At 56.9% G+C, this 25725-nt stretch overlaps 2 protein-coding genes across 2 annotated transcripts; both read right to left on the bottom strand.

Annotated features, from left to right (window-relative positions):
* Positions 1-395: 395 nt before the first annotated feature.
* SLC35E4 (solute carrier family 35 member E4) lies at positions 396-6775 on the bottom strand. Its single transcript, XM_004481342.4, has 2 exons — positions 5513-6775; positions 396-1353 (listed from the first exon to the last, which is right to left on the bottom strand). Exons 1-2 carry the CDS (start codon positions 6117-6119, stop codon positions 920-922), a joined length of 1041 nt encoding a protein of 346 aa, XP_004481399.1. The 5' UTR covers positions 6120-6775; the 3' UTR covers positions 396-919.
* Positions 6776-9995: 3220 nt separating this feature from the next.
* Positions 9996-24769, bottom strand: TCN2 (transcobalamin 2). Its single transcript, XM_004481346.5, has 10 exons — positions 24661-24769; positions 24078-24290; positions 20678-20870; positions 19802-19977; positions 18522-18683; positions 17292-17464; positions 16972-17158; positions 16054-16213; positions 12762-12877; positions 9996-10533 (listed from the first exon to the last, which is right to left on the bottom strand). Exons 2-10 carry the CDS (start codon positions 24139-24141, stop codon positions 10472-10474), a joined length of 1293 nt encoding a protein of 430 aa, XP_004481403.1. The 5' UTR covers positions 24142-24290; positions 24661-24769; the 3' UTR covers positions 9996-10471.
* Positions 24770-25725: the final 956 nt, after the last annotated feature.

Below are 25725 nucleotides of genomic sequence, written 5' to 3'. Positions count from 1 at the left end.
GTCCCAGACGGAGGGAACAGCAAGCGTGAAGCCTCTGGCGAGGGGGTCTGGGATCGCGGGGGAACCGGGGGTAAGTCACTGAGGCTGGAAGACTCAGAAGCGGGACCTGAAGGCCTCGCAGTCGGCGTTGGGGTGTTCTTTGTCCCCAAAGCAGTGCGGAGCCACAGAGGGGTCTGGAAAGGCCAGGGCAGAGCAGCGGGGAGGCCCCTGCCATGACCCCGCAGTGGGGCACGGCGGCCCAGCCAGCACAGGGTTTCAGAGCGCCAGGGGCGCAGCCTGCCCGGGCTGGGGCGGGCAAGGAGAGCATCCTTCCCGCAGGAGTGGCTGGGGGCTGGTGCGCCCAGTGCCTTCCCTCTTCCCTTAGCTGTACCCCCCGGGGAATGACGACACAGGCGTACAAGCAAAAATAGTTTATTTGAAGATGGAAGGCCCCAAACCGGGGAGGGCCCTGGGGTGAGGCTGCAGTAGCTGCCTGGAGTTGGCATGGTCTACCCCAACTCCCTGGGGGAGCCGAGGAGCCAAGAGGCCCATCCTTGGGCCCCCCAGCGGCCTCCCCCACCGGGTAAGGATTGTGCAGCCGCCAAGAATCTTCACCATCATCATCGTTACTGTAATGCATGGAGGTCTTCAAAGTTTGGCCCATCATTTTCAGCGTAGTAATTGACATCGATCACAAGAATTAGTCCGGCTGGCACAGTCATGCCAGCCTGGGACACACCATCCAGTGGCGAGTCGGGTCTCACGGGTAAGGAAGGCAGGGGTAGGAGGCGGCCTCCGAGGACGCCCTTCCAGAAGGCGCCTCTCCCTCCTGGGGCCCCAGCGATGGTGTATGCCTGCTCCCCGCCTTTTCCTACAGCCAGGGGCCGAGGTCGGACCCAGGCCGGGGCTGTCAACGGTGGCCCACGCCTTCCCCCAGGGCTCAGAGACCCTTGCCAGGCCGGTCCCTCCGCCGCAGTCCCCGGCGGGCAGCCCAGGAGGCCACGAACTCACAGTTGTGGTAAAGGAACATTCCTGACAGGGTGAGCGCGATTCCCACGTAGCTGAGGGCGCTGAGGCGGCTGCCAAAGAGGAGCCGGGACAGCACGAGGTTGCCCACAACGGTGAGGTTGCCCAGCACGTGGACGGTGAGGGGGGAGGTGAGGGCCAGCAGGGAGAAGCTGGCCAGGTTGTAGAGCACAGACAGGAGGCAGCTGAGCAGGATACAGGCCCAGAGCCGCGAGTCGGCGGCAGCGGGCAGCGGGGCCGCGCCCGCCTCCAGCGCCAGCGCCGCGCCCGCCAGCAGGCAGAAGCTGGGCAGCGAGGTGGTGTACAGCAGCGTCACCGCGTCCAGCCTCTCCTCCTGCAGCAGTGCACCTGCAACCAGGACAGCGGCCATCAGCCCCCGGCGGGGAGACAGACCCCACCTGGCCAACACGGATGGCCCCCTCCTCCAGGAAGCCCACCCCGACCTCTCTGCTGGGGGCAACCCCGTGCCCCCTGCTCTAACAGGAAGGTCAAGCCTCCAAAGTCAGACTGCCTGAGTTGACAACACATGTCCCTTCCTTATAAGCTGTGACCTGGGCCCTTGCTAGATACTTAACCTCTGTAAGCCTCAGTTTCCTCATCTGTGAAGCTGGGTAATAATAAAACCGAATATTCGGGTTGTAGTAAAGATTAAGAAAGATAACGCACATAAAAGAAATAAAGCCTGTTGACGCCCACTTCAAACCACCTCCCACAGGCTGAAACAACTATCTGCTTCGAGCTTCTCTATAGGCCTGTTTTTTAAAAATAGCTTCAGGGGCTCCCCAGGCCCTGGAGAAGAGTCCTGGGTTCTTAACCCACTCTCGAGACCCTGCACCAAAACTGGCCCCCACCCACCTTTCTTGGGCTCGGCCCTCATGGCACCCACCATGTGCCAGGATCACACACTCCCTCTCACCACCATAGCAGGCACGGACCTACAGGGTGGGCCCCAGGTATGCCCCTCACGCACCACGGGAACTTCAAATAAACAATTTTAAAAAAAGAGTTCTAAAATGATAAACGGTTTGAGTCAAAACGGTCCATTCATTGCTTCCTTCACTTATGACCACGGGGATGACAAAAAGACAAGAAAGTCACTGCTCGCACCTGGCCGTCGGTCGCTGATTATAATGAGTGTCAGCATCTTGCGTTATCAACGCTGAGGCTGCTGGAGATGAATCCAGAACTGGGAGGAAACCGTTTAGCTTTGCAAGGAAAGAAGGGATCCTACTCTCTTGCCCGTGTTGTGTGTGTGCCCACGTGTCACCCACCCAGCAGTTTCACAAAAGGACACCGCCCAAGGCAGATTCAGCTCAGGTGAGGCGACAGTATCTGCCCAAGGGCAATGATGGCGTGGAGCCATCTCCAAGATTTAGTGGAGAGCGATGAGTCATCGGTCCCGGCCCCTCCCCCGTGTCCCTGCATCTTCGGAACACGCGTTCCCAACAACCACCGATGCTTACTCATAGGCTCTGCTCGGAATAGGAAATTTTATTTCTTTCTCAGTTTCATTCTGATGTTTGGGCTTTGTTCTCTAGGCAACAGTCCCTCCCACTCAAGCATTTCTAGAAATGAGCAGATAATTGGAACGCCTCCTACTCGGTGGCTCCAAATTTAGCCCCTGAAGGAGCGGGCCCGTGGCCCGTGTGTTGAAGGTCCGGCCACAGGAGGCTTTTGGGTTTTCAGGTGAACTTCGCAATTGGGGGATTTCACTCTCTACGAGGCAGGCAGCCAGGAAGGCTCTCACCTTCCCTCTCCCCGCACACCGCGACCTGCCCTGCAATCCCACCCAGCCTTCCGCCTCTCCTCCCAGCAGCCCAGGGAGAGGTCAGTGGCCCTCTGCCAGAGGCGGCTGACTCCCACCCAGGCCCCAGCGGGCCCGTCACCCTGCCTCCCTGGCGCCCGCTCCCCTGGCGGCCCCAAAGCCCTCCACTTCAACCTCTTCCTCTCGGAAGGCACTTTTGTTTCAGCCTCTGACAAACGGCCATCCCTTCTCTTGACGCTTCTCCTTCCTGACCAGCTTCTCCCTGATCTGTTCCTAGCTGGGTCACTTCAGGCAAAACGCCCTCTTTGCCTCAGTCTCTTGGTGCGTGTATGGGGAGAGCGACGACACCCCCTCACAAGGGCATGTGGGGTGCTGAACACAGCCCTGGTGCCCAGTGGTAACTGCCCACGATGGCAGCTGTTGCAGCCCCCAAACTCTGTTCTGGCCGGCAGACGCCTGGTGTCCTGGCCTACCTATTTTCTGTTGCGTGAACACCACTTCCCACAATTTTCAGATGAAGAGCTGGACACACTGTGGCCACAGAGGGAGGGCTCAGTAAGCGTTTGCTGTTATTGCATTATTACTTTCACTGCTCCATGCCTCCTCCTCCTCCGAGAAGCCTTCTTGGGTCTCCCCAGGAAGAAGCAACGGCCCCAACCACAGCCACGCACACCTTGGCTCTGGCACTTTTCTCACTGGCCACTGTGACCTCTACTTCTGAGTGCGTCTCTGCCAGCCTGACACCTTGGAGGACAGGGATCAGGTCAGGCTGCTCCCTGCTGCCAGTGGGGACAACTAAGAGCAAGGTCCTCCCAGGAAGCAAGCTAGCACCCCACTTCTCAGCCCCTTGGTGGTGGGGTGGGGATGGGATGTGGCAGCATCACCCCTTTCCCCACCTAACCCCCCGGACTCTCCTCTCCCTGGACTCTCTTCCCCAGTCCAACCGATCTGCCTCAGGAAAGGAGCTGTTGTCAGACATTTCCACTCTAGTCTGAATCTGGCCTTGGGGCCTCTCCTGGAGCCTCTGGTAGTAGAAACTTGGGCTCTAGGACCCAAGCTTCCTCTTAGCACCCAGCCACGCAGTCAATTCTGTTGTAAGATCCATTAATAAACCCACCATTTTAGAAGTAGCTGCCCTGGACCAGGCCCTGTCCTGGGTGCTGGGAACGTGGAGATGCCTCAAAGCTTGTCTGCCGCCCCCAGAGCTCCTACGTGGTGGAAGGCAGGCAGGTACACGGTGGCTCTAATACAGGGCACGGAGCTGTGATGGGGAACAGGGCCAGGACATCTGAGACTCGGGAGAGAAGGAAGGAGCTAGCAGAGGCCAAGAAGCGGCCCAGTGCCAGGTACCGACAGCAACGTGGGCCTGAGTGCCTGTTACCCAGAGCCCCTCCTGCAGGCCAGGGGTCCTTGGGTCTCTGCGGAGGGGCGCTGGCCTCAGCAGGTGAGGTGTGGGCATCAGGGCTGGGGCCTTCAAAGCCGCGGGCCTGCCTGGGAGGGCCCCCAGGGTCAGGTTTCCCATTGCCAGCTCATGCCCAGAGCTCAGGCCTGAGCTGTCCCCAGCTCTCATGTAACCTGAGGGCAAAAATAGAACTGGGCTTTGGCCCCGCCTCAGGTCCCAGGAGGATGGGGGGGACAGGGCCTCTGGGTCCAGGCTCAGAAGATACCAGGGCAGAGCTGACCTCTGACCTCAACCTCCCCCAGCTGCAGGCTGCCCCCTACTCCCACAGCCCTTGGAGCCCCCACTCCCCACTTTCTTCCTTCTCCCAGGCATGGGTCATAGATTTCTGAGCTGGAAGGGAGAGCAAGAGGGTCCTTCATCTCCATCCCCCTCTATTGAACAAATGGGGAGACTGAGGCCCAGACAAGGCCTGGACTTGCCCAAGGTCACCCAGTGAATATAACCAAAGGTATGGCTGGAAGCCAAGCCTCCCCCCCCCACCATGTGGGCACCCTGGACTCTCCCATGCCTACCTCGGGTTGAGGCAAGAGAAGGTGGGGGCCGTGACTCAGATGCCCCTCAACAGGACAGGCAGAAGGTGGTCTCCACCCTTAGGCGGGGTGATTTAGCAGGGTCCGGGCCTGAAGCCTCAGTCCCACCCTCTGCCCGGAGCCCCACCTGCCCCCTCTCATCAGAGTTGGGCCCCAGAGTCACACCACCAGGTTTCCGGTCTTTAGTAGCCACGTGACCCTGGTCAAATCCCAGAACCTCTTTGCCTCTCATTCCTCTTCTGTAAATTGGATGAATGTAGTGATTGTCATGACGACTTGAAGTCAACATGACCAGCCTGTCCTAATGTGGGATAATCAGCTCTTTCTAGAATTAACCAAACCCCTCGTGTTCCAAAGCTCAGCTCACAGGCCTCATCCGCCTTCTCTCTCCCATGGCATGCCACCCTCTGGGTTCCAGTCTTAACAGCATGGGTTCAAATCCTGCCTTTGCTGCTCATAGGCCACGTGGCCCAAGGCCACTCCACCTTTCTGTAAAACAGGGACAACTTGGTACCAGACTCAATCACGGGGCCTTGTGTGCAGATCTAATAAGATCAAGCACAGGACACAGATATGGGGTGAGCTTCCATTTTGCCTTCTCTGAGCCCCCGTTTCTGCTTCTTCCAAAGCCATGAGCTTCTCCTTCCTCATCTATAAAACGGGGTAACAGCCATACCCCCTCATTTGGCCATCCAGGCCACACACCCAACTCCAACCTCCACCTCCTCGGCCAGTGACCCGAGCACTCACTCTGCTGAACTGACTTGAGACCTCGGAGGCAGGTGGCCACCAACAGGAAGCCGCAGCCGGCGAGGGGGGCCCGGAGCTCTCCAGCCAGGCTGCAGGCGGCCCCCAGGCAGAGCGGGCCCATGGCAGCAAACTGCAGGGGGTGGTGGCGGCGGCCGAGCAGCAGGGCCGACAGGGCCAGTGTGAACAGTGGCGTGGTGGTTGTGGCCAGCTGCGCCAGGTCCAGTGGCACGGCGCTCAGGCCCACGTTGCCGCAGGCCATCGAGGTGCCGAAGGTAAGGCTGAGCAGCAGCACCCGGTGGCAGGTGCGAGCCGGCAAGGGGCGTCGCGCCCCCCAGTGGCATGCCAGGGCTGCCGCCAGCATGTGCAGTGCCGAGAGCAGCAGGGGTCGTCCAAAGCCATGCACGGTGAAGATCCACTTGTTGAGGCTTGACATGCTAGCTCCCGCCAGCAGCCAGACCAGGGCCACCGCGGCCACTCGGGCCCGGCCTGGCTGCCCGAGGGCCTGGGGACTGCGGGAGGGCCGCTCGGGGGGCCCAGCTGCTTGGGCACCACCAGCCCCAGCTGAGATCATCTTGCCTTCATGATGCTCGGGTACGCAGCGGCACATCTGCCCTAGGGGGGCTGGGGCAGGAGGTGGGCTCCCCAGTGACCAGCTCTGGGTCAACAGAGGGCCCCGGGTTGGGGCTAGGCCAGATCCCCGTTCTTCAGACTCGTGCCCTGTCTCAGACAGGTAAAAGGGTGGCTCCTCGTGCCAGGCCCATGCCCACCGAGATCCTGGCACTAAGCTGACTGAGTCCCGGGCTCAGCGTAGGTAGAACCCAGGTCCTGGCCCCCTGTGCCCAGGTCGTGGCTGCCGGTCTGGTGCTCGAGCTTGGCCTGGTAAGCTTTGGGCACCTCCGCCCAGTGCCAGGTGAGATCTCCACTTTGCTTCCTGCCTGTGCTCTTAGATGCAATCCTCCTTTTCCCTCTTCAGTTCCCAGTGCGTGAGGGTGGGACCCAGACTCCAGGACCCTCCTACGTGGTCAGGCGTGACCAGGCCCGGTCACAGGCGATCCGGGCTCCAGTGCCGGGTGCTGCCGGGGGGTCGCTGCTCGCTGCCTCCGCCAGTGCCCAGGGCGTGCGGCTGACTCGCCGGCCGGCGCCTGCGCTCGGACGGGTGCCCCGCGGCGGGCTCGAATGGGCTCTGGCCGGGCCTGCGGGGCGCTCTGACTCCCGCCAGCTCCGGCTGCCGCTCCCGCCCGGCTCCAGCGCCTGCCGGCGGGTGAGGTCCCGGCCCCGCCTCCGCTGCCACCGCCCGCGCCCCGCCCGGGAAGCTGGGCTGAACCCCGGGCCAGGCCCCGCCCCCAGAGCCCTGGCCCCGCCCCCAGAGCCGGGAGGGGCGGAGCGGGCCAGGGGGATCCCCGAGTGGGGCTTCGCCCCGCCCTCACGCCGTCCTCTCGCTCGCAGCCCCTCCCCCATCGTCCTGGCATTCGCTCCAGCAGCGCCTCCTCCGCCATCGGCTTGCGCATCTGCCCATCAGAGCCCCCTAAGCTGGAGTGGCCGGCCTGTCTGCCCCTCTCGCAGCATCGATGGGGAAAAGGCCCCTCCCCACCCAGCGCTAAGGCAGCCTCCATACACAGGGCGGGAGACACTGGGGTACCCCATAGTGCAGTCCACCCCCACCCCCCCAAAACCAGGTCATCTTCAAAAGACGAGCCCACAGTCCCCATCTCAGAACGAATCTCGTGTCTTCCTGTCTCTGGCCACAGTAGTTCCGTGAAACCTCGATATCCAGCGGAGCTGGGCCGTGGGACCCCTTAAGGCTCCCCCTCGGCCCTCCAGCACCACCCCTCCCCCTGGCGCGGGGCGGCGCCCCCTCTGGGTGGGCAGAGGGCAGCTGAATCACCACGGTCACCCACAGCTGCGGAAGTGGGGTATTCCCCGGCCAGCAGACACTGTCCCGTCCCCTGGATACTCAGAGTTGACTCATAGCTGGACTTCCTAGGGTCCACCCCATACGCATAGCTCTGGCAGGACAAAAAAGGCCTGGGCTGTGGCGCTGAGCAGCTGCCACTGAGTCCCTGTCCCCGCCTGGACCTCGGTTTTCCCTTCGGAAAGAGCGGTGCTCTCTGAGCGCAGGGTTGGGTAAACGGCGTGCCCCATGGCAGGACACGCCGACCTGGATCCCAGGCCCGGCCCTGCCCTCCCTGAACTCTCCTGTCCAGGTGCACAAGGACCCCAGAGGCGAGCCTGGCCCGATGAGGCGCCCGGTACCGGCTGCAAGCCCCTTTCCTGACGACAGCTTCCTCCCCCTGTGGAAGTTTCTGCCCCCTGGGGCACGGCTCACCTCTCCCCTTTTGTCTGACCAGCAAGGCACTGAGGACAGCAACTTGCTGGAGACCTCAAGGGGGAACGCGCCGCCGGCTCGCGGTGCCCTCTAGTGGGGAGGCCTCGGAATGGCTGCAAGCGCTCCACCCCTCCCCCATGCCGTCACCATTCCTGGATAACGGGTAAAACCTGACGACCGCCTTTTTACAGAAGCGCCCCGTGGGCTGTGAGGCCCAGGAATGTGCATTTTCACACTTGCCCCTGGTGACTCTAACGCCCACTGGGGGCTGCAAATTACTGTTGTACGGCCCGAATTGAGAGCGGGGATGCGAACTGGGGGTGCTTTTAGAAAGGGTTTCTCCAGGAAGGGTTGTTGGAGGGAAGCTGAGCCAGCCAAGGGACGTGCTCCCCTACAGTTCCTGAAGAGGAGGCATCTGAATTTTGCTGTTTTTCCAATGTTTCCTTTAATAAAAACAATAATCTAATACCATTATATATACACACGCACAAACCTAAATACCCTGACCTCCTCAGGGCTGAGCTGGCAGAAATGGTGGGTGGTGAAAATCCGTCTACAACTCTTCCAAGACAACCACAAAGTGGCTCCTGCTGCCCTGCCTGGTGAGGGGTGGCTGCAAGGATTGACCAAGACAAGGCTTGACCAAGACAAGGCTTGGGTGGACCTTGGTGGATGGAGAGCTCTTCCTACCGGGGTGGAGAGGGGAGGCAGGCACGGGAACAGGGCCAAAGCCAAGGCAGATGACCCACAGCACTCATTCCTGGCAGGAAAGCAAGAGGACAAGGGCTCAGAAAGAGGTAACACCACCGGCTACCAGGGACGGAGGGCCAACCAACCCCCACCCCAGGTGCATCATCCCCTCCACTCACAGCAGTCACCCCAGAGGCAGGGGCTGGGATTATCCCACTCAGACAGAGGGCTGGGACAGGCCAAGGAAGTGAGCCGCCCAGGGTGGTGTAGCCTGAACGGTGGCAGGAATGAGCCCAACTGTCTGACTTTGAGAGTCACCCGGCTTTGAACCTGTCTTGACCTGGAGGCAGCCCAGCTCCGAACAGGGGTGGGGGAGGAAGGGAGCAAGGTGCCCAGCTTCACGGAGGACAGCAGGAGGTTCCACTGTATTCCTTGGAATCCACATGAAAGCCCACAGCATCCCAGAGCAGCCTGCCCCGGCCCCTTCTCCCAAGCCCCCAGGCCCCCAACATCCATTTAATCTGTGTGCTGCCCTTTGGGGACCTGGGTTGCTGTTGAGGGATGCAGGTGACGTGGGGAGGGGTGCACCTGGAAGGCGGGAAGGATGGGTCGCCAGCAGCTGGGCTGCAGAGGCTGCAGGATGGGCTTCTCCTCTTGCTGCAACCAGTGAGAATCTCAGCTCTGCACTCGCAGGCTGTGTGACCTGAGACAGGCTGCTTGGGTCTGCGCCCTCGGTGACAGGGTTGTGACAGGGAGAGTCACAGGGCAGGTCTCCAAGTGTCACTAGCCATGATCAAAGGAGGCCAACTGAACAAGTAGTCCAGGGTTCTGGGTGCAGACACTTCATCTTACAAAAGAGAAGCCAGGTTTGCATTTGGCTTCCTGATACTTCCATGCTTGTTTCAATATGAAAGAAAGTTTTCAAATCCTACTTCCTCTACCTCCCTGGGCACTAAATATCTGAACCTGGTGCTCTAGGAAGGGGCACATGTTGAAGCTGTGATTTCGAGGCCAGGGAGGTGCCCTGACTGTGCCTTGGGGAAAAGCAGGGAGTGAGAGGCTCCACGGTCCTGGGCCTCCGTTTGACTGTGAGCCATGTCACGCATCCTAACAATCGTCAAATACTGAGTGTTTGCGTGGCGGAGCGGGAGGTCTGTCTGACTCCCGAGCCAGTGCTCAGGGCCTAGTCTGTGACCTTGGGTGATCCACTTTCCCTCTTTGAGCACCAGTTTCCTTGTATGGGAAGCAAAGATGAAAAGATCAACAACTTCACAGAGTCGTGAAAGAAAAGTGCCCAGCCCAGCGCCTGCACCAAGGGCATGCCCAGTGAACATCAATGCTGCCACCACCAACACTGCCATCATCACTGCTTCCCGTGCCCAGGACAAGGTTCACACACCCTCCTCTCCTCCCCCCTCCCCACCCCCATTCCCTGCCCCTGCACTCTCCAAGCATGAGGCACCAGGATGCTGCAGCACAATTAACACTTTAATCATTCAGAGGCAGGCACTGAGCGGCCATGGAGAGCCCTCGTCAGCTACTCTGCCACAACTGGTGATGGGCCACCACCCTGACAGCAGGGATGGAGAGTCGGGGTTGGGCCCTGGAGGTCTCCTTGCAGGACCACCGGCCCCAGAGTGGGTGGTACTCACAACAAAAGCGGCCAGCCAACTTCTCCTACTTCTGCCAAAGGAGGCTGAGATTCTTCACGCCCTTCTTTCAGTGGCGTGACCTTCCTGGGATGGCTGCAGGGCCCAGACTGGGGCTCACGCAGGCTCACCTTTCTCCCGGAAGGACCCTTGCAGGGGCGGTGGCTGGGGGTGATGGCTTCAGTGCACAGGAGGTGGCAGCAGAGTGAGGCAAGCACCTGTGACAGGGACTTCTGGAGGGAGGGCCGAAGTCCAGGGATATGTGGGGCTGCCGAGGTGAGTGAGCCCACGGGGCTACCAGCTAACCAGCCTCAGCTCGATGGTTTCTCCATTTCTGGGTCTGTAGTCAGCAATACCTGCAGGGACAGATGGGGCCCAGCATGAGGGGGTTACCTAGGACAGAGTATCCCACCCCCAGCCTCATCTTCTGGAAACCCCCAATCTGCAGCATGAGTCTGTAAGGTCTGCTCAGGGCTGGGTGGTGGGAAGGTGGGAGTCTAGGCCTAGGGTGGCGAGTCTGAACTCAGCTGTATCCTCAGGGACTGCTGGGTCTCTGGCACTCATTTTGCAACGGGGAAGGCCCCAGAGAGTGTGGGCAGTGGACGGCATGCTGGATCACCAAGACGGGGCAAGAAAAACCTGATGGGCAGAGGCACTCTCTTAATAGCTCAGGAAGAGGGACTTGCTCAATGTGGTTTCCAGGGAGAACGTGCACCACGGTGACGTCTCCCGGAGCCAGCGCTTGCCCACTAGGCTCTAGTGCACAGCTGGGTTCAAGCCCCAGCCCTGTCACTCACTAGCGATGTGACTTTGGGCAGATCATTTAACCCCTGTTTCCATATCTGTGAAATGAGGATGAACAGATCGAGAACCTGCAGGGCAGTTGGAAGGATCCTCTGAGAAAGCCCGTGTGTCCGGGATGTTTCCTTTCAATGGAGGGAATTTCGTTACTATAAATACCAGCCACTCTCCATGCCAGGGAAGCTGGAAGAGTGGCTTACACGACTGGTTTCTTTGGGAAGAACAGAGTAGGCCTGTGTAGCCCGGGGCCCTCCCTTCCTTCCCTTGGGGTGGAGCAGCCAGGCTTCTGGGCTGGGCAGGGGTGAGTAGAGGATAGAACTGTCTAAGTCTAAGGCATGGCCGGGACCATCTGGCTCTCCCCTAAGCTCCATCCTCTAGTCCAGCCTTTATCTACTAAGGACCACATTGGGGGTCTCCATCTGACACCCCTTTGTTTTATTGTTTTGGGTTTTTTTTTCTTTTTAACTTAGTGCTTTTCACTGGGTTCCCTTAGGAAGTCCCACTTTCCATGAAACACTTGGCATGATGTCTGATGCATGAAAAGTGTCCAAGAAAAGGTCCTGTGTAGCAAGAGTGAGGACAGGTAACTTTTAAGAAGCTGCCCAGAAAATGGACACTCGTCACAGTTTGGGGCATCAGAGTTAAAACTGGAGACACTCTAACGGCCCAACACTGGGGAGCGGCCTAGCATAGAGGCACTGACTGGCCTAAGCCAGGTCCGGCAACCCCATCCCACTAGCAAAGGTGGGCCACCTCCTAGAAAAGGGATGACTCTAAGAACAGGCGTGTGTCCCAATTCAGCCTTTGAGGCATCAGGTGGAGTTTCCTGGGGGCTTCAGGGACAAGTTTCCTCTGTCATAAAAGGGAGGAGCCCTGGGAAGAACCAGAAGGTTCTCTGAAGGAAGGAGTCACCAAAGAGAGGACAGAGTCAGAGGATCACAGGGACACAAGGCTGGAGCCCAGGGTACATAACCCTGAAGTACATGTGCCTGGACTTCTGGCACATGAGCCAATATGGATGTCCTCATTGTTGAAGCGAGTTTGCATGGTGTTTCCTGTTACTTGCAGTCAAAAGCACACTTGTGGATGATAAACTCTACATAGCTATTACAAAAAATGAGGGCAATCTTCACATGCCAACACAGATGTTCGCAATGTATAAGACTGAAAGCACTAAGTTACAAAACAGTCCATAGAACTGTGCTGCCCATTACAGTAGCCACTGGCCAAATTCAGCGAATGAGCCTTGAAATTTTAGTTCCCAAAGAAGACCACAAAATATGCCATTCATAATCTTACATTGATGACATGTTGAAATAACAATATCTGGGATATATTGGGTTAAATAAGATGTATTAATATTAATTTCACCTGTTCTGTGGCTTTCAGAAACTTTAAAATGACACCCGTGGCTCACATATTGCTATTGGACAGCACTGATAAAGAATATGTGTCCATTGTTAAGAGAAAAACATATTTTTGAAAAATGACCTAGAAGGAAATACACATAAAAAAGTTAAAAGCTGTTTTTTCTGGGTAGTGAATTATAGGATTTTTATTTTGTTTTGTTGCCTGTCTGATCTCCTAGAGTTTTTATACTAACTTTTATAAAAATTCTAAGAACTCAGTTTAAAACAATTACATCCAGCCCTGAGCATCAATGATTTTACAAAGCCGAGGCCCAGGAAGATTCCTGGAAAAGCTGGCTACACTGGGCAAAACCTCATAGCTGGGACCAGTTGAGTTGGAAACAAATCCAGGGGTGACTGGCCACCAGACTCACCTTGCAGCAAGGGGGTGTCAGGGGCTCGGAGGAGCTGCCAGAACTTCCGTTTCCCAGGCTTTTCCCCCATCACGGAGGTCAGGAAGGGGCCTGACAAGGAGGCCTGGGTTCCATACCTACCAAAGGAAAGGAAGTTGGGAAGCGGATGTGGCTCAAGTGATGACAGAGCTTCCACCTACCATATGGGAGGACCTGGGTTCAATCTCTGGGGCCTTCTGGTGAAAAAGTAGAAGAGAAAGCATGCCTGCACGGCAAGCCAGTGCCCGCACAAGTGAGTCACGCAGCAAGATGATGACTCATCAAAAGAGAGACAAGGGGAGAGTCAAGGTGAAGCACAGCAGAAACCAGGAACTGAGGTGGCGCAATTGATAGGAAACCTCTCTCCCCATCAGAGGTCTCCAGGATCGAATCCCAGTGAATCCTAGAGGAGAAAAAATGAGAAGACAACACAGATAGCAAAAACAGCAGAGCAGGAGGTGGGGAAGGGGGGAAATAAATAAATCTTTAAAAAAAAAAAAAAAGGAAGTGACTGTCGTTCTTCATTCCCATTGACCCAAGGGGAAAGTCCTGCCCTCACCCTCAGGGCCAGAGCTAGCCAAACCTTTCCTGAACCACCTCGACACAGCTCTCACCTCCAGTGGCACTGGCACTGCCTGCTCAGGCTGCATCCTCTCTGAGCTGACCGTGACCACAGCCTCCAGGAGGGGACACCTATTTTGCTATTCCTCTTTGGGGGCCTGACATTGCAGGAAGTGTGACTCTGAAGCTGCTGGCATCACACAGAAGATGCCAGTGTTTAATGAGAGAGCGAGAAACCAGTGTGCAGAGAGAGGAAGAGACATGGGCAAGACTGGTGGCGACACTGGGTCTCTGGTTCCAGACGTTTCTGTGGCTCAGTGGCATTAACCTCTTCTTGTGGCTGGGTTGCTCAGCCTTCCTGCTGAGTCTACAAACCCCACACTCCTCATTGGGCTAGATTCTGGCCCTTGCAACCAAGAGATGCCTGACTCACCCTCTCCCTGAACTCCTCACCGCCAGCCTTGTGTTTCTCCAACCCATCTGGATGCCACTGCCAAAGGGATTCTCTTAAACTCATGTCCTTCCTCCCTCCAAAAGGCTTACCAATGGCTTCAGTCTTAGGGAAGATTTTTGTTTGTTTTTGTTTTTATATATTTAAAAAGGAAGGCATTATTCAGGGAATGTCACAGAGCAGGTCCTTTCCAGGTGGTTCCCTAACTTTGTGGGGCCACCTGGTTGCTCAGAGCCACTTCTCTCGGCACTTCTGTCTCTCTCTCTCATTCATTCCATTTCATTCATTTGTTCTCCCTCATTCATTCATTCATTCTCTCTCTCTCTGCCCTCTGTATCTCTCTCCCTCTCTGCTGTGCATTCATGTATCTCTAACAGGCCTGCCCTGACCCCACACCTAACAAGGCATCCTCCCCAACTAACTCCAGAATTCTCTCTCAAATTGGAGTCTGTGAAAGTCTCCTTAGACATCTTCAAATTCTGAATGAAAACGTTAAATTCTCTTTTTTGTTCTGTTTTGATGATAATATCCAAAAATGAGTGCCAGCAGGTTCAGGGAATTCTCAATGCCTGTTATGATGGGGCCCTGCCGAGGGCATCCAGTGTGTGACTGTCTATGACTGTGTTGGCACCCAAGGCTGCTACACACACTGCAAGCCACCTGGAACAGAGCTGGGCTTAGTAGGGAATGAAGTAATCAGGTCCCAGGGAGACCAAATGAAACCACAGCTGCCTGCACAAACTCAAGCTTTTTGGTGGTTCAGACTGAGGGAAGTGTTTCCCATCATGCCTGGCAGTGTTTGCCTACATCTCAGCAAATAGTCCTTATTTGAATTTCATTGGTTTCACAGTTTTCTTTGGATTTAATTTGCAAAGTAGTTTAAGATTTATAGCTATCGATGAGCTAGAAAGACAGAAGAATTTATATTGAGTGGACGTATTAGTACATGTCTAAGTCGTATTATGACAGAAATAATGCTGGGAGAATTTTTGTCCTTTAAAGGGGACTTTGCATTCTCCAGTTGAAGATTTCCTGGCCCAGAAGACCCCAAGGTATAGTTGTGTACCTTCCTTGGCTGCAAGATGACTTGTTTTAGGCACAGAAATTGAGACCTTCTCAAACTGAGGCACACCACTGCAACGGAGAAGTCTGGGGTCCAGGTGAACTGGTGGAAGGTGCCCACTTTCTCTAGGCCAGATTCCACATTTGTTAAATGAGAATTGCTTCCATCTTGTTTAGTCTGGACAGGACTTGACAGACAGCAATGCTCTGGAAGCGCTTGCCCTCAGACCAGGGGTGAGAAGCAAGTTTAAGGACATAGTTCAACCTCCACATTTTCCAGAGGGCTTGACCTGGGTGATTAGTAACACGGATTGGGCCACCATTATTGAATGATAAATTCTTCTTATTTGACAGGCTAACCTGTAGTGAGTGTTTATTATGGGCCAGACTCTGCACATATCAAAAGGATGTGTTACCTCCTCCATATGCACCAACCCTGGACTCCTCCCATCGGCCCGGGGTGCAAGCATAGCTGGTGTCCTCACCGAGTCATGAGTTATGGTTAAATGACCTGTGCTGGGTACATAGCTGGAGAGTTGTGGGGCAGGAATTCCAAGGTGGTCTTTCAGCCTCCCCAGCCTGCTGTCTTAATGACGTGCTCCCAAAGGTTCCCTATTTCCACTACAGCATGAGTGAATCAGGAGTGGAGAATGGGGGAAGCAGAGTTGGCTCAACTGATAGAGCATCCACCTACCACATGGGAGGTCCAGGGTTCAGACCCAGGGCCTCCTGACCCATGTGGTGAGCTGGCCCACGTGCAATGCTGATGCGTGCAAGGAATGCTGTGCCACACAGGGGTGTCCCATGCATAGGGGAACCCCACGTGCAAAGAGTGAGCCCCGTAAGGAGAGCTGCCCTGCACGAGAAAAGCATGGCCTGCTCAGGAGTGGTGCCGCATTCACGGAGAGCTGATGCAGCAAGATGACGCAACAAAAAGAGACACCAATTCCCAGTGCCACTGACAAGAATGCAGGCAGACACAGAAGAACGCACAGTGAATGGACACAGAGAGTAGACAGTGGGGGGTGGGGAAGGGGAGAGAAATAAAAAATATATATATATAAAGAGTGGAGAATGGGGCAGCACAACCAGCCAGTGACCTTCCTGGGGAATCCTCTCCTCCTTCCCATCCCTCCTTATGACTCACTTTCAGGGATTAGTGATCGGGTGAGGGTAAAGGGTGGGAGGCAGGAGTCTCACTTGAATTTTCCTAGCTCCTGGGCCTTCTTCATGACGTCTTCCAAGGAAGACCCGGCAGGGACAGAGATGTTAGACAGCAAGACACCGTGGGTCTTCAGCGTGACATTGACCTCTGGGACTTGGGTCTGGGGTGGGGTCTCCCGAGTTGGTTCCAACCTGGCTGTGATAGGGAGAGAAGAAGGGGTAGCTGGTGTGAGGAGGGGAGCCCAGATTTAGCCCTATTCTCTTCCCTCAAAGACCCAGTGGCCAATCTGGACCTTCTTCCCCAATTGCTATCTCAGCCCAAAACACACCAACATTCAGCCCGAAACCTGGTCGCCATGCAGCCTCCTGTCCCTCAGCCCCCACATCCTGTCACCACCCGAGTCCAGGTCCCTCACTGCTTTCTTTGCCTCCAGTATCTCACCCCCTACCCCATGTCTGACCTGTCTGCCACATAGCATTCCAGAAGGCTCTTTCTAGAACAAGCATTTGCTCATATCACTCCCGTTACCTCTGAGGGACCTACCTAATTTCCATTCTCCTGCCTGCCACTCCCGTTTATTCCCCCAGATTCTTAATAAGACCACCCTTCAAATTCCAGTCTTCCATTCCCTGTGCCTTTGTTCTTAGAACTTCCTCTCTCATTTTCCCTCCCTTCTTACTTCTCCACTGGCAAATTCCTCTCACCTCCTTAAATCCCCCTCCTGGATGAAACTCTGGTTCGTGCTATTAACTAGCACTCACCAAGACATATCACAGTCAACCAAAATGTGTTTGTCACCACCTCTTCACTGCCAGTGCATTCCCTCATATACTCACAAGCCCACGCTGACTTAGCAAATCGGGACTGAGCAACCTCCCATCCCTGGGACCTGGTGGACTTTGGTGAGTGCTCTACAGATAGTAAAGACGTGTGTCTGTGAAAGGCTCAGCTACCTCGTGGTGCCAGACAGGCTGGGGAGATAAGATCCACATAGCTCTTGTGGTTCAGGACGGGCAGTAGCTGGGAAATCACGAGAGCATTCTGGAAGGTCCCATCCTGCAGACTGGCCAGCACAGCAGCACTCGCCCTGAGGCACGCGGCGCCCAGCTCTACCCCAGGCACAGAGGAGGTCATCAGCAACTGGGGACAGAGCAGGGAAGAGAGGGAGGGGGCTGGGTCAGTCCATGGAGAAGAACTGGGTCTTCCAGCCCCTCATCAGGCCCATTCCCACCACGCCCCAGAGGGGACCACAGCTTCAGGGTCTCTTTCCCACCTGCATAGCCAGCGGGGTGCTGTAGACATTTCCAAAGTGGCCCTTGGGAGTCTGGGCCCTCAGAATCTTGTCCCTCACTGTCTTGATGGCCAGGGCAATCCGGTCTTTCAGATCGGGGTTGAGGCTGGAGCGCTTCAGACAGGTGAAGGCCAAGCCTGACATGGCTGCGATGTCTGCAGAGGGCAGGACACATGGTTGGCTGGAGGGCCACCTGGGCCAGGCCAGGCAGGGCCTTGGGCTGCAGGCCTTTGGGGCAACAGGCAGCCAGCCACAGCAGTGTTTGAAGGAGGTGGGGCACAAGGTCAGATCAGCATTTCAGAAACTTCCACCAGCTAGGCTGACTGGCTCAGCTCGTCTGCCTGGGACAATCCCAGTTTGGGCACTGAAAGTCCTGTATCCTAGGAAACCCCTCAGTCCCAGGACGGGTGGTCACCTTACCACCCTCTACCACTTGGGAGTTAGAGTGGCGCAGAGAGACTGGAGGTGGGAAACTCAGGAGCACTTTATCCTGTACCAGCAGTTCTCAAACTTGTCTGAACAGTGAAATCACTAAGGGAGTTAAGAAAAAACGACCCATAGCTGGGTCTACCCCCAGAGAGTCTCACTGAATTGGCCCAGGGTGCATTTTAAAGTCCCACAGGTGATTTTACAGTGTCCACAGTGGTTTCTTACAAGCCTCTGAGATGAAACAAGCTCCCTGATGACAGGGGCCCTGCTACCTTGTTCTCTGGACACCTGCAGTCCCGCCTACCTTCTCCATCCTACCCCAGCCGATCTGAGGCTCGCACTAACTCACAGACACCAGGCTTAGCAGGTAACCTTGAATCAGGATGACAGGAAATAGAAATGGAGGTCCAGGGTCACCCAGTAAGGAAGCAGATCCAAAATCCAGGCTCAGGCTTCCCAGCTCATGAGATCATCACTGGGTGCCCAGAAGTTTCCCCATGCCGGGCACTGTGCTACGGCCTTTACTTAAGTCCTTTATCAGGGTGCTGCTGGGAGGTTATTTTGTGGAAGGAGAAGCTGAGTGAGAAAGGCCCCCTGCCTTGCCCAGGTTTCTTCCCACATTCTTCAGAGTGTGGGATGCAGCTGGGGTTAACATTCTGGATCGGCCCTTGCCATTTCACTCCTGAGGGACTTGGCGAGCGCGAGGCCAGGAAGTCGGGTCCTTGGGTTGGAGATGGGGCACAGGGAGAGTCAGCCGGGCCCCGGCAGGTCTGGCCTACTCACCCACAGGGAGGTGGCCCTGGTAGATATGCAAGTCATGTTCTACAGCATACAGGAGGCTGCCCACCACGCTGTTATGGACCCGCTTCTGATGGACGCACAGGGCCAGGATGCTCAGGCCGTACTGGTAGTAGTTGGTATGGGGGTAGCCCCTGTGGTTGTGTCCTGGGTGTGGGGAGAAACCACAGGGTGGGGGCATCATGCTGGGCCAGGGGGGCTTGCCCTGCTGCCCCATCCCAGATCCAAGCCCCACCAGCACACAGGACCCCATTGCCTGCACTTCCCAACACCCTCCTCGGGGTGGTGGGAACCTTCATGCTTTCATCACCTCAACACATATGCACTGAGGTCCCGCTAAGTGCCAGGCACTGTACTAGGAGGAGTAGAGGGAGGACAGCACGAGCGCCAGGCAGGCAAAGTCTCTGAGGTTACCCGACCCACACCCGCAGGAGTGCGATTACAGCCGAAATGCAGACCCCTGTCCACGGAACCACATAACAAAGGTATTTGACTAGCTGGGGAGTAAGGGCAGGATTTCCTAAGGAAGTGATGCGCGGATGAGGGTGGGGAGGGTGGGAAACTTCAGGCAAGCAGCAATGTGCCAGAAGCGGCAGGAAGCCATGGCCAGCAGGGGACCTTGAAGCAGGAAAGAGTCTGCTTGCCAGCAGAGACAAGCCAGCGTGGCCGGAGCCCCAGGTGGGGTGAGCCAGGGCTGGGCTGAGCCTGGAAAAGGAGGGCAGGACAGACAGGGTGGGCCTGAGGCCTGTGGACGGAGCGGCAAGGAGCCCTGCAGGGTTAAAGCACTAATACGATCAGATTTACACTTAAAACGCTCGCGTTGCCTGTTGGGTGCTGGATGGAGTCAGGGAGGCAGGAAAGGACGCAGAGAGACTATGAGTGAGGAGGCTGGGCCGTTGTCCCAGAAGGTGGATAGAGGCACCTCTCTTGGTGGCTGGGCAGTCAGGACTTGCCGGCGGAGAGTGTGTGAGGGGTGCAGAAAAGGATGGCTCAAAGATGATGGCTCCTATCTCTAGGTGGATAGTGAGATGGGCAGGACTGGAGGGAGAAAGGAGCCTGTGCAGGAAACCCAGAGTTCTGATGCAGCCATGCAGGTTTGAGATGCTTGGGGGGTCTCTGAGTGGAGCTGACTCCTGGGCAGCTGGCCACTGGAGGCTGGGGCTCGGATGAGCAAAGTCTAGGCTCGTGGTAGACGCCTCACCAGAGAACGGCTCTGACGAGGCCTCCCAGCCTGCTCCCCACCCCCGTGGATGGCGTCCCCTCACCGATGGCTTTCTTCTCCTCCTCCAGGAACCCCTTGAGCTTTGAGACCAGCCTGTTCCCCTTGTGGCCCGCGATGAACTCGCAGTTGGCCCTGAGAGCAAGCAGGTAGAGGGCCAGCTGGCCCATGGAGGGCTTGGCCTGGAGCTCACTGTTGTCCGCGCCATTCCTGGAGGCAGACCTAGGACGAGGCCAGGTAACCCCACCGTGAGAGAGTGCACCCCAGTCAGCCTGGCCCGGGGGCACCCCCACCAAGGGCCCACAGGGGAAAAAACTGTAACAGTGGGAAACTGCTAGAACCATCAAAAGCAGACATATTTACTTATGTACATTGCAAGGTGTACGCACCAAATGTTTCATGAAGATTAAACTCGAGGACAAACTCTGAGGGTTCCCACATCCAAATGGCCTGTGCCTACCTCTCCACTGTGGTCACACCCATTGCTCTCCCCTTTCTTTCCTCTCCTCAGGCCCTGCCGTCCACCCTTCCAGATAGAGCCCAAGTAGGAGGTACTCTGTGGTTGCGCCTGATTCTTCATGTTTCATTCAAACTCCTAACACTGAACCCCAGGATTAGCCCATCCTCATTGACCCTCTGGAAAGGGAGCACAGGAAGGGTCAGATGCTGCCGTGGCTCAATCTGAGGGTGCAGTCACAGATCAGTGACATCTGCCTCGGGCACAGGGCCCTGGATCGACTTTCTGATCTAGTCCAAACAACCCCCTTCATTTTATAGATGGAGGAAGTCAGGCCCAGAGGAGACCCAACCTGCCTAAGGTTTCCCAACAAAGCAGCGACAGACCCAGACGAGACCCAGGTCTCCTGCCCCTTAGGAGGCGGAGTGAGTCACGGGGAAAGGAGAAGATGAGGCGTAGCAATACCCCAGCAGGCTCTTTTGGTAATAAAGCTTGAGGCTGTGCAGATAGAGGACCTCCTTGTCCCCAGCCTGCAGGCTGGAGAGGCGCAGGCCCACATAGATGCTGGGGTTCAGATGCTCCGGGGAGAGCTGGTCCATCCAAGGCAAGAGGCGCTGGCCCAGCTTCTCCACCAGCCTGTGGTCCACCTTCGGCAGCTCTTGGGAAAGAGAACAGGGCAAGTGAGACGATGGGGCCAGGCACCTTACCAGGGCTTTCCCCAGGGAATAAATGTCTATTCTTACTCCCACCCCACACATACCCCACTTGCATGGGGAAATATGGCCATTCTGAAAGGCAGTAAAGGGTACAATGAGGAAGGCAGGTATCCCAAAAGAGCAGTTGGAGTGGGCCAGGGAGAGTTAGTGGGGCCAAGGGCAGAGGTTGGTGTTGCCAGGCAACCAGTTGCACCCCATTGGGAGAGGGAGATTGGATGCCAAGGGGTGCATCCAAGGAGTCCCAGACACCAAGCCATGTCTCACTTGGTTCTCACACGAGCCTTGGATGCTGGTACTGTCATTTTCCTTTTGCACAGAAGAGGAAATGGAGTTTGGAAGATGCAGAGCCGGGAAATGGCCCCAAGGCCATCTTCTTCCAGGGGATTTTGGTGTTTGGGTTGCACACAGATAAATGGCTGCAAATGGTAGCAGCTCTCTAACAACTCACCCGCTCCAGCTCACTGCTGCCTTCTTCCCTGGGGCAAGGGACCCAAGCTCAAAACAGGGAGTCCCACTCTAGGAGGTCACCCAAGTGGCACTTTTGACTTTCTAACCCAGGTCCCAGCTGCCCGACCATGGCTGCCACTGTGGCCCATGCCGGGATGCTGGACAGGCCACCCCTTGAGAGACCAAGCGGAGGACATGTGGAGCACAGCAGTTCACCTGCCCTTGGGGCCTCCTCCAGACACCAGGACCAGGGTTCCTGGCATCCAGCCCCCCAGCAACACCTCTGGGTTTGGGAGCCACCACGTCATGCCTGTTTCCCCAAAAGTCCCAGATACCTGCGGCTATAAGGGAACCATTTGCTGCCATGGAGACGCTAAACTATTCTTTGGTGGGTGGGCCCAGGCAAGAGCGCAAGCTGGTTTCTCACCAAATGCTGAGCAAGAGACGGAGGGTTGCTTTTCTTCTCTCTTTCTTTCAGTGCTTCCCTGTTTGTCTGATTCCATCTCTGTACCTACTTTGCTCTCGCTTTCTCGGGCTCACTGGATCTGTCTCTACATCTCTCAGCCTCTGTCTCTCTGCTCATAGGGCCCTCAGCGTCTCTCTTTCCCTCTCCCTTTTCTCAAAGCTAGTGAGGGAACCCCACCCCTGCCCTAGGCTTCGAAGGTTCCAGCAGGTGAGTCAACCTGAGGGCTGGAAGTGATAAGAACCAGAGTCCAGCCTTCTTGGAAGATTCACCTACGGTAATAAAAAGTGGCCTTGGGCGAGCTGCCTCCCCACTGGGGCCTCCTCCTCCTCACAGGGCCAGGCTGGGGGCTGATTGGCGGTGAGATTCACAAACACAGGATAATTCACAATAGTGTTAAGTGCTGCAGTTCCAAAAGGGAAGGAGGCAGAGGGTGAGGAAGTGGCCCAGAGGCAGCGGGGCTGCACCCTGAACCCCAGTCCAAGACTCCCCGGATCCCACAGGAAGGGGTCCCTGCAGGGTCAGGCTGTCCAGAGGCTCATGCCCCGTGAGGATGGGGCTAGGGCCCGCCAGGTGGGCAGGAGGGGAAGCCCTCGCTGGCAGAGTCGGAGCTCTTCCTGGGGACTGTCTGGACAGGAACCAAGTCCCCAGGACTAAGGGTTCTGACTGCGCCGGTGCACATGGGCCCAGGCTGCTGGTGACCAGGAAGGGCCCTGGCCGGGCCATCCGAGAACCGAGGCAGGTAAATCCTGGTGAATGGGCCACCTTGAGCGCCGCCTAGCCCCTTCATCTGACCCCTGAGGCCACGGTAGCTCAGGGTTTCTCCAAGGATTAAAAAGACCCTGATGGGAAAGGCTTATGGCCAGTGCAGCCCTCAGGGTACTAGAGGAGGGAAGAAGCAGGGCAGGGGCTGGAGTTTGGAGGCCTCCTGGCTGGAACCTGTCCCCTCAGACTCACTGACATGGCCCAAGGGGCTGCTCCAGACCAGTCTGGGGTCACAGAGCAGCCAGGTCCCCAGGGAAAGAGCAGGGCATGGACTACAACCCCAACGGCCCTCCCTACTGAAGCAAGCTAGTAAGACAGGGAATCAACAGGTGGATCTGGGACCCGGCAGAGTCCCCGTGGACATCAGTAACCCCCAAGATGGCCGCTGGAAGACCCCCAATATCCTGCCATCCAGAACAAAGACTTCTTCTGGAAGCCAAGAGAAGCCCTGGATATTCCCCAAGGACTTTAGCATTGGGTCTTCACTGGGGGATTGAAGGGTGGGGTAATCAGTCAAAACAGCAAACAGCTGGAACCCCTCCCCTGCCATTTGCAAAGGGGTGGAATAATTAATCGTTCAGAAAGCAGACCCAGAGGCCTGCGCCTGTCGTGTGCATGCTCCCTTCCCCTCCCCCTCCCTTTCCCTCTCCCCCCCTTCCCCCGCCCCCCCCCCACCCCGGGGCCTCTGGACCCATTCCTGCCCTCTGCACTCTGCTCTTATAACCTATAATGCGTAACTATAGCCTGTAAACCAGCCCTCTTTATCACTCTTCAGCCCCTTCCTTTCTACCTGGGCCCCCTGCTCTGTTATTTTCTCCCATTTCTCTTCCCTCCCTACCTGAATAAATTACTGCCCTAACTCACTTGATGTGCTCTTGAAATTCCTTTCTCCAGCATAGTAAAAGAACTTAAATGAAATTTGGTAACACCACCTCTCTCCAGCTCAGACTCCTTTTTACAGGGCGTACTCACCCCCCCTAGCCTGGGCTACTGGTCCCCCTTCCCTTCCTTGCTGGCTCCTCGCCCTCCTTCGGCCCTCGGGTGCCGTGTCACCTCCTGGTCCCAGTCAGTGGCCCCGCTGTCTACCTCCGGGTCGGTTGGCTTCCTCTGTTGCATTCACCAGACTCCACATTCTGCACCTATCCGTCCCTTGGGTCTGTCCCCTTCCCTAGGTTCAAGGCTGAAGCGCTCTTCTTCTTTGCTCTTTCCCCAGAGCCTAGTCCAGGGCCTGGCAGAGAGAAGGCTCCTTAACTGCGTATTGAAGGAATAAATGAGCAAATGCCTGAGTTAATGGAGGACATTAACCTCCATCCAATGTGGGGAACACTGAGGTCCCTCAAGCCCAAACCGCCGTGGGAGCCCAGGGGGGCAGGTGAAACCCTTGCGGCCCCTCCCTCTGGGGCTCAGTGGCGCCCTTGATGAGGGGGTTGGACCCAGGAGGTGAGTGACACAGGGGAGAGACTGGTTTACTCACGGCAGCGCTCAGCGAGAGCTCCCAGGCCCCCCAGCAGGAAGACGAGGACCCCAAGGCCCCTCATGGCAGGAGCAGGTGGGCGAGCAGCAGGGCAAGCGGACAGACTCCTGGGCGGGACGTGCAGAAGCTCTCCGACCTCAGCCCGTCACTGCTCCCAAAGAGGCAGCTTCTTGTCACGGATTAATTCCTCCAGCCCGAGCTGGAGCAGGGGCGCTAAGTCAGCAGAAAGGGGGAAAGGGTCTGCGGCGGAGGGTAGGGACAGCCAAAGAAAGGCGGAAGGAAGGGCCGAGCTGCCTTCCTCGAGGGAGGGGGGGCTGCCTGGGGGGGAGGGGCTGCGGGGGGGGGGCTGCCTGGGGGGGAGGGGCTGCGGGGGGGCTGCCTGGGGGCGGGGCAGGGAGCGAGGAGGGATCTTGAGACGGCCTGAGGCAGCCCCGGACCCGCGCAGGGGTCCGCCACCCCCCCCACCAGCCCCTGGCATCAGGTGTGCCGGAGCCCAGGGGTGGGGAAACAGAATCTTCTGGGCGAGCAACGGCTGGGCCTGTCCCGTGTCCCCACCCAGCTGTTCCAGGCCTGGGGTGCCTACCTGGTGCTCCTCACAGCAGGGGGACCCCTCAGAGCACCCACCCTGGCCCGGGACGGTCTGAGGAACGCGGCGCTGGAGCGGTCACATGATCGAGACTGCTGTTGTCAGCTGTTCTCCGCGGGTGGCGCTGGAGCGCGAGGCCGGCTGCGCCCAGACCAAAACAGCCAGTTCTCATAACCAACCCGAAAGCCGCGGCCCCTGGAGAAGACTAGCCAAGACGAAACAAGTCGAAGAACAGGATTTAATTACTTGAGACACAGGCAGCAGAGCTGCTTGTCAGCATTAGGAAAGTAACCTGTAAAAATCTCTGTAAAGAGGAGAGGAAACAAAGGGTTCCTCCTGCCCCAACGCTGGCAGGAGAATGCAGATACTTTAAGGGCTCTGTGAGGTTGGCCAGGTCACTTCGCCTCTCTGAGGTTTAGTGTCCCCTGTGTGAGACAGGGTTAGACAAGCTCCATCTAAGCTCCGGTCCAGCTCTGTTTGTGAAGACATTACCACTGTCAGAAGCACCTCTGATTGTTTCCAAATAAGATTTTGATTGCAATCATTTTATGACAAATCGCCAAAGCACATTCTTTCAAGATAATTTGTCTTTGTGCTTGACCTATCACCTTAAAATGGAGTCAGCATAGATAGAGATGCACGTCTCGTTGGTGGAAGTACTCTGAACATTTAAAATAAGGTAGATTATCAAGGGCACCAAGCTGGGCCTGGGAGGCCCAGGGGAGCCCACTAGGGGGTTGGAGGTGGGAAAGGGGCAAGGTTGGCAGGAAGTACAACCTCAGGAACCACCGCCTCCAGGGGAGCTGCAGCACAGTAGGCGCTGACAGGGCCATCTCTCCCTCTCCGGCCTGAGGCTAGTGGCCACAACTCCCGGCCCAGCACCGCCAGGTCGGCAGCCTGGAGGAGGTGGCCATGGCAGAGGGCCACTCCCTTGTCCAGACTCGAGTGAATAGCAGCGTCCTTCAGGAGGGTTCCCCTGACAAGGAGACAGACAAGCCCCTGCCCGCGTGGCCTCCCAGCCCAGGAGGGACTGGCAGTGCGAAAAGACATTCCCAAAGCTAC

Source organism: Dasypus novemcinctus, chromosome 19, assembly GCF_030445035.2.
Source record: "Dasypus novemcinctus isolate mDasNov1 chromosome 19, mDasNov1.1.hap2, whole genome shotgun sequence".
In the NCBI taxonomy this organism is placed as follows: Eukaryota; Metazoa; Chordata; class Mammalia; order Cingulata; family Dasypodidae; genus Dasypus; species Dasypus novemcinctus.
The sequence above is the reverse complement of the archived record's forward strand: the minus strand, read 5'-3'. Positions and strand labels throughout refer to the sequence as shown.

Coding starts and splice junctions, on each gene's coding strand:
- SLC35E4 (XM_004481342.4), bottom strand. CDS start 6,119: ATGTGCCGCTGCGTACCCGAGCATCATGAAGGCAAGATGATCTCAGCT. Junction 1,354..5,512: donor TCTCAAGTCAGTTCAGCAGA/GTGAGTGCTCGG, acceptor TCCTGGTTGCAG/GTGCACTGCTGCAGGAGGAG.
- TCN2 (XM_004481346.5), bottom strand. CDS start 24,141: ATGAGGGGCCTTGGGGTCCTCGTCTTCCTGCTGGGGGGCCTGGGAGCT. Junction 19,978..20,677: donor TACCAAAAGAGCCTGCTGGG/GTATTGCTACGC, acceptor GCCTCGTCCTAG/GTCTGCCTCCAGGAATGGCG. Junction 17,465..18,521: donor CCAGGGCCACCTCCCTGTGG/GTGAGTAGGCCA, acceptor TGCCCTCTGCAG/ACATCGCAGCCATGTCAGGC.